The sequence below is a fragment of the Bufo bufo genome, chromosome 5 (genome assembly GCF_905171765.1).
Source record: "Bufo bufo chromosome 5, aBufBuf1.1, whole genome shotgun sequence".
Taxonomy (NCBI): Eukaryota; Metazoa; Chordata; class Amphibia; order Anura; family Bufonidae; genus Bufo; species Bufo bufo.
The window spans coordinates 548,937,889-548,944,533 of record NC_053393.1 but is presented as its reverse complement, the minus strand read 5'-3'; the positions used below and the strand labels follow the sequence as shown (position 1 = coordinate 548,944,533).

The 6,645-nt window shown below is 47.3% G+C and overlaps 1 protein-coding gene across 1 annotated transcript; it reads right to left on the bottom strand.

Annotated features, from left to right (window-relative positions):
- Window positions 1-607: 607 nt before the first annotated feature.
- LOC121002033 (HEPACAM family member 2-like) lies at window positions 608-5,391 on the bottom strand. The gene is made up of 4 exons (XM_040433332.1): window positions 5,318-5,391; window positions 3,486-3,878; window positions 1,344-1,471; window positions 608-722 (listed from the first exon to the last, which is right to left on the bottom strand). The coding sequence occupies exons 1-4, from the start codon at window positions 5,367-5,369 to the stop codon at window positions 693-695; spliced, it is 603 nt and encodes a 200-aa protein (XP_040289266.1). The 5' UTR covers window positions 5,370-5,391; the 3' UTR covers window positions 608-692.
- Between the last annotated feature and the right edge of the window lie 1,254 nt (window positions 5,392-6,645).

The window sequence follows — 6,645 nt, the reverse complement described above, 5'->3', positions numbered from 1 at the left end:
TGGTGGCTGTATAATCTGTATGTAGTGAGCTCCCTCTAGTGGTGGCTGTATAATTTCTATGTAGTGAGCTCCCTCTAGTGGTGACTGTATAATCTGTATGTAGTGAGCTCCCTCTAGTGGTGGCTGTATAATCTGTATGTAGTGAGCTCCCTCTAGTGGTGGCTGTATAATCTGTATGTAGTGAGCTCCCTCTAGTGGTGGCTGTATAATCTGTATGTAGTGAGCTCCCTCTAGTGGTGGCTGTATAATTTCTATGTAGTTATCTCCCCCTAGTGGTAGCTGTATAATCTGTATGTAGTGAGCTCCCTCTAGTGGTGGCTGTATAATCTGTATGTAGTGAGCTCCCTCTAGTGGTGGCTGTATAATCTGTATGTAGTGAGCTCCCTCTAGTGTTGGTTACAGGCTGATGTAATGAGAGCGTCACTGCAGGCATTAGATGCAAGTCAGTGTGGGGCTTCCTTTTTCTATAGGCCTCATAACTTTTAGGTCACCCAGTAATCAGCAGTCAAGCAGATAGTCTTTCTCAGGGTTTGGAGCGGACATTGCTGTTTTTGGTGCACAGTGCGGTATGATGTTAGAAGATAGAATTCCCAAGTTCCCAACCATTATAAGAAAAGTTTATTTCTGCAATTATTTTGCTACACTTTTAAAAATAAAAATAAAATAATTTTCTTTTTTTCCCATTTTTATCTTCAAATAATTTCCGTCTGATATTTTCTGACCTGTAAAAGAGACAGAAAAATTCCAAAAATTGTATAATATTCCACAGAAGGACAAATACCAAAAACTGTAAATGCTGCTGTAAACTGGAGAAGTGTCTGTAGATCCCAGTCAGCTGTAAACTGATGAGCGGCGCCCCAATGGCAAGCTGCTCCCAAAGGTCAATCGGGTTTTAGTGTGTGAATAGCGAGATACAGAGAGAGACTCTTGGATGGGAGAGGGCAATATAGGGATTCTTTACAGTAACAGCAGGAAATCGATGCCCAATGCTATTTACAAGCTAAGGCCTCTTGCACACGAACGTTGTGTGCCCGTGACCGTATCACTTGAATGGGTCCGCAATCACAGAGATGCGGAACGGAAGCACGGATCGGAACCACACAGAAGCACGGATCAGAGTGCTTCCGTGATGTTTCTGTCCATGCCTCTGCACCCCAAAAAAAATAGAACTTGTTCAAGTTGAATGGGTCTCGATCCGTCCCGGACGGATCACGGACGTTGCCCGTACAGCGGTCCCCAATGCACGGAACGGATGCAGAAACGTTCGTGTGCAAGAGGCCTAAATGTAATGTGTGTGGTGTATGTGTGGACACTGACGTGGATGGTGAGGAGAGGACACCCACCTGTCTCCACCACGTACAGTGCAGACCAATCATAAGCAGAATGAAAATGGCCGCACACATTCCTCGTACGGCCAGGGATCGGATAACGCGCCGTCCATCGTCCTCTTCATTATGGGAATATATCAAGTCTAAAAAAAACAGAACATAGGAGAAACTGGTGATATATGTATCCGCTCACCCACAGGGCATTCCGAGGATATGGAGAACTTCAGGGTATGGTTTTTTTTATGACAGCATTTTACTCATTTTGGGCTAAAAATCATATTTTCATTTAATTAAAATTCCAGGAATAACATGGGCTCGGGTCTGGCCCAAGTGTTTAATTTATAATTGTCTACATTGTAACAAACCCTCAGCTATGAGACTTATTGGGCCAGGACAGGTTTCCAGCCTTTAAACACAAATGTTTCCATTCCCTGACAGCACGCAGAGATGTTTAAAGGCTATGGGCACCTTTTTTAATGATTGCATCTTATTCATTTTAGGCTAAAAAACTTTTGTTATTCATCTGGTCTTTATTAAAAAAATATTCAGCCTTTTGGGTAAAAATGTTTGCAGAGTATCACTTCTCTGTCCCGTCAGCTGACGGCTCATGCGAACCCTCATCTCTGATCTCCTGATCTCATTAACACTTTAGCTATAATGAATGTTTATGGGGTCAGGAGATCAGAGATAAGGCTTCAATAAGATGACAGAGAAGTGATACTCTGCAAACAGACCCTTGAAACTCACAAATGGCTGAATATTTTTAATAACGACCAAATGGAAAAAAACATTATTTTTTTTTTGCCCAAAATGAGTAAAATGCGATCATTAAAAAAATAGCCCCAAAGGTGTCCATAGCCTTTCAACATCTCTGTTTGCTGTCAGGGAATGGAAACATTTGTGTTTAAAGGCTGGAAACCTGTCCTGGCCCAATATGTCTCATAGCTGAGGGTTTGTTACAATGCAGACAATTATCAGCTAATCACATGGGCAGCACGTGTCTCTCTCCTGTCCCAGACCCGAGCCCATGTTATTCCTGGAATTTCAATTAAAGGAGGGGCAAATCTGTAAAATATAGAGGGGCAAATTAGAGGAGGGGCAAATCGGTAAAATGTGAGCTCTCACAGCTGAAGGGCTCGTTACAATGTATCGATTTAGGTAACAACTAGCAACAGTTGCAACACGACTGCGTTGCAGTCAAGCACCTCGCGGCTGTCTGGGCGGCAGCTGGCTGTCGTTAAATTAATGAGACCGCACTGTTTAGGCAACTTTCACACTTGCGTTGTTAATTCCAGTATTGAGATACTCTGCCGAATCTCAATACCGGAAAACAACAACGCAGGTGTGATAGTAGCAGACCGACTCAGGGTACTTTCACACTAGCGTTAGAAGTACTGCTTGCCGGATCCGGAAATCCGTATGCAAACGGATATCATCTGGATCCGGATCCATCTGAGAAATGCATTGAAATATCGGATCCGTCTCTCCAGTGTCATCTGCAAAAACGGATCCGGTATTTATTTTTCCATATTCTTAAAGGTCTGCGCATGCGCAGACTGGAAAACTGGATCCGTCAATGCGGCAATTTCATGAACACTTGGTACCGGATCCGGCATTAATACATTTCATTGGAAATTAATGCCGGATAAGGCAAGTGTTCCGGAATTTTGGCCGGAGAAAATACCGTAAAAGGGACGGAACGGAGGACATCCTGATGCATACTGAACGGATCGCTCTCCATTCAGAATGCATGGGGATAAAACTGATGCGTTTTTTTCCGGTATTGAGCCCCTAGGACGGAACTCTGTACCGGAAAAACTGTGAAAGTAGCCTAAACAGCACAGTCTTAGTGCCGCATCGCAACCGCGCAAGAGTCCAGGGCTGGAAACAGATGTGTGGTGAAGGAGGTCTGCATGCATGAACACATTGTAACAAACACCCAGCTGTGTGAGCGGCACTAGGTCATGATGGCTATTCACTCTCTGACAGTAAGATCCTGACAGAGTCCCTGAAAATAAGGAGGTCCCTGCGGCTTTTGTGCTTTGCACCCAGAGGATGGCTTACGCTGGTGCATGGTAACAAACACCCAGCTGTGAGGATGAACATTTTGAAACATTGTTACATGAGTCAGAATGGTTGGTTTTCAGGGCTTCATACCCGGGTCGCTGGATGTCGCCTCAGGGTCGTGCACGACCAGCATCATGGATCTGCTTTGGTTCAGCTCCTGAAAGGTCACCGTGTATCGCCCCGAGTCATTCCGCTGGACGCCCCTCAGCAGGAGGGAGGCATTTTCTGGGTAGAAGACCACCCTGTGCCGATACCTTCCCACCGAAATGTGATACTCGTCGCAAATCCTCAGGGCCTGAGGTGTCTCGGTGCCGCACATTGTCATCTCTGAAAACAGGACGATAGAATTGTCATGGTTCCAGATGACCTGCAGAGTGGTCGGAGGCTGAGCGAGGCTGTACGTGACCGGCAGAAGGACAGAGTCACCAACGGACCCCTGCACCGGCTCTGAGGGGACCGTGATATTTAGGGCTCCGGAGAAACCTGTAATAAGATGACAGGAATTAGCAAGTCCTTAAAGGGGGAACCGAGGTCCCTGTTTAGGACCTTATCTAATAGCCAGAGTGGCTGCCAAGAGTGTCTCTCGCTCTGGAGGACCCAAGAAGTCCATTCACATGTGTATGGCGTAATGCATCATTTCACCTGTGGTGGCGCTGCAGAGAAAGTGAGCGCCTGCTGCCAGATTCCCGCTCAGTGACTGATCGCTGGGGCTCTAGGGGGCAGATACTTTTCCCAATGCTGATATGGCCTTTGCTCCTAACAATCGCCATTCCTGCTGCTGAAGGTCAAGCAACCAGTAGTTCCGTGTAGGGGGCACTTACTTTATCACAGTCTGGGCTGGAAAACCTCAGCAGCTCAAGTTCCAATGGTCAGAAAGAGACGACTTCTGAGAAGCTCGCCCCCTGCAGAATATGTGCCCTGATTCCCACCCATTTATATAGGACATGCCCCCAATCTATTGTAGTACATATGACCCTTCATCACACCCCAAAATGAATACAGACCCCAGAACACCCTAAAAAACGCAGACCACAAACCTCAGAAATATAGACCCAGACACCATAAACAGTCCTTCAGATCCCCTAAATATATAGACCCCCATAGACCATCGATGTATAGAGTCCCCAAACCAGAGCCCTAGAAGAATACAGACTTCAGACCTTCAGGCTAAGTCTACACGGCGACATTTGTCGCGCGACATTTTGTTGCACTAATGTCACGCGACAATTTTTATAATGGCAGTCTATGGTGTTGCACTGCAACATGCTGCGACTGCAACGCAACAGTCGCAGAAAATTCAGTCGCAGTCGCAGCATGTCGCATTATACTGCCATTATAAAAAATGTTGCACGACAAATGTCGTCATGTAGACCTAGCTTAAATCAGACCCCAGAACCCTGAAATATAGACACCAGACCTTCTAAACAAAGAATCCCTCAGACTGCATGAAAAAGACCCTCTGAAGGGCCCCCAGAGCCCATACACTAATAGAGACCCTAGACCAAAACACTAGAAATACAGACCCCAGACCTCTGAAAGATAGACCCTCAAAATAAAGAGTCCCTCAGACCGCACAAATACAGAGCATGTAAATAGACCCCCAGAGACCATACACTTATAGAGACCCCTGTAGGAAAATACAGACCCCAGACTAAACAACCTCAGACCTCTGAAATATAGACCCAAGACCCCCTAAACAGAGAGACTCTCAGACTGTATGAATGTAGACCCCGGGAGGCCGTACACTTTTAGAGACCTCTAGAACATTACAGAGTTCGGATGCCCCTTAATACAGACACCGGACTCACTTATTAAAGAAATCGGACCCCCCCCCCCCCCCCCCTTAGAAGAAATCCTCCTAAATACAGACCCCAGACCCAGGTCTCTGGATCCCGGCAGTGCGGTGGCACAGGGTCACTTACTGATCAGAAGGGCACAGAGAGGCAGAGGCGCTGGCAGCGGAGCAGGCTTCATCTCTGAGGCTCACCGACTGCAGGGTCAGGAAATGGATTGTGCTTTCATTTTCTGCAGACATCGCTCAGACTTTATGTAGACAATACGTAGTCAGTTACATGTGCGCTCGGCAGCTGAAGGCGTCTGTGTTGGTCCCATGTTCATATGTGTCCGCATTGCTGAGAAAAATGGTGTTTTGCAAATGAGCCTCTAGGAGCAACGGGGGCGTCGCCATTACACCTAGAGGCTCTGATCTCTCCGCAACCGCCGCGCCCTCTGCGCTTTGACAGGTCCAGGTGTGATGATGTTTACACTGCCTGGTCCTGATTAACGCTCGTTAGCAATGATCGGGCGGTGTAAATGTACTGCCGATTACCGGATGAATCAGCAAATCTGATCGCTTGTGCGCACTCAAAAATGATCATTTACCGGCAGCAGATGGTGCCATGTAAACACGATCTCCTGCCTGCGAACAAGGAGTCCTTATGGGGAAGAGCAATGACACTAGCGATCACTGCTCCCCATACTGTGGAGGAGATCACACTACATGTAAATGTGCCTCCTCCACCAGCGATCAGCAGATTGTCGGGAAGGAACGCTTCTCTCCCGACAATCTGCTGTAATATCGTCCCGTGTACAGGGACCTTTAGCTGGAGTCCCTGATCATTTAAAAAGCGGATCGGCGCAGCTTTGCGCATTTTTCATGTCGGGTTATATGTATCGCCGATTTTTTAACACTATATTTTGGACTAATGGGCAAGTCGAAATTTCCTGTAATATTTGTTGATAATCTCTACTCTAATCAAGTTGCATGAAGGTGGTGGCAAGTGTAAAAGATGGCGTCATTTTATATACCGTATTTTTCCATTATAAGATGCACTTTCCCCCCCCCAAAAGTGTGTTTGTGTGTGTGTGTGGGGGGGGGGGGGGGGGGGGATGGCCTTGCGTCTTATAAAGTGAACACTATTGAGCGCTTCCATGAAAGAAGCGCTCACCAGTATGCACTGGGAGCGGGGGAGTGAGGCGCTGTGAGCACTTCCCATACCCCCCCCCCCCCCCCCGGTGTTCTTCCCTGGGGCTGCTCTGCACTGCAGGTCCTGGCCGCGTACAGCGTCAGGATGTAGTCCGCGAACCGTGACCCAGCGCTGCATGCAGTCACATGACAGCGCAGCGCGGACCAAGGAAGACAAGGGAGCGTGACTTCTGCAGAAACCACCGGACCTGGAGAGAGAGAGGTCTGATTGGGGTCTGACATGGAAGTCTGATGGGGGTCTCACATGGAAGTCTGATGTGAAGT

What these genes read in the sequence shown, in the direction of transcription:
- LOC121002033 (XM_040433332.1), bottom strand. Translation starts at nt 5,369, where the DNA reads ATGAAGCCTGCTCCGCTGCCAGCGCCTCTGCCTCTCTGTGCCCTTCTG. An exon ending in TCTCTGTGCCCTTCTGATCA is followed by an intron (nt 3,879 to 5,317) that starts GTAAGTGACCCT and finishes ATCTTATTACAG; the next exon opens with GTTTCTCCGGAGCCCTAAAT. An exon ending in GGCGACATCCAGCGACCCGG is followed by an intron (nt 1,472 to 3,485) that starts GTATGAAGCCCT and finishes TGTTTTTTTTAG; the next exon opens with ACTTGATATATTCCCATAAT.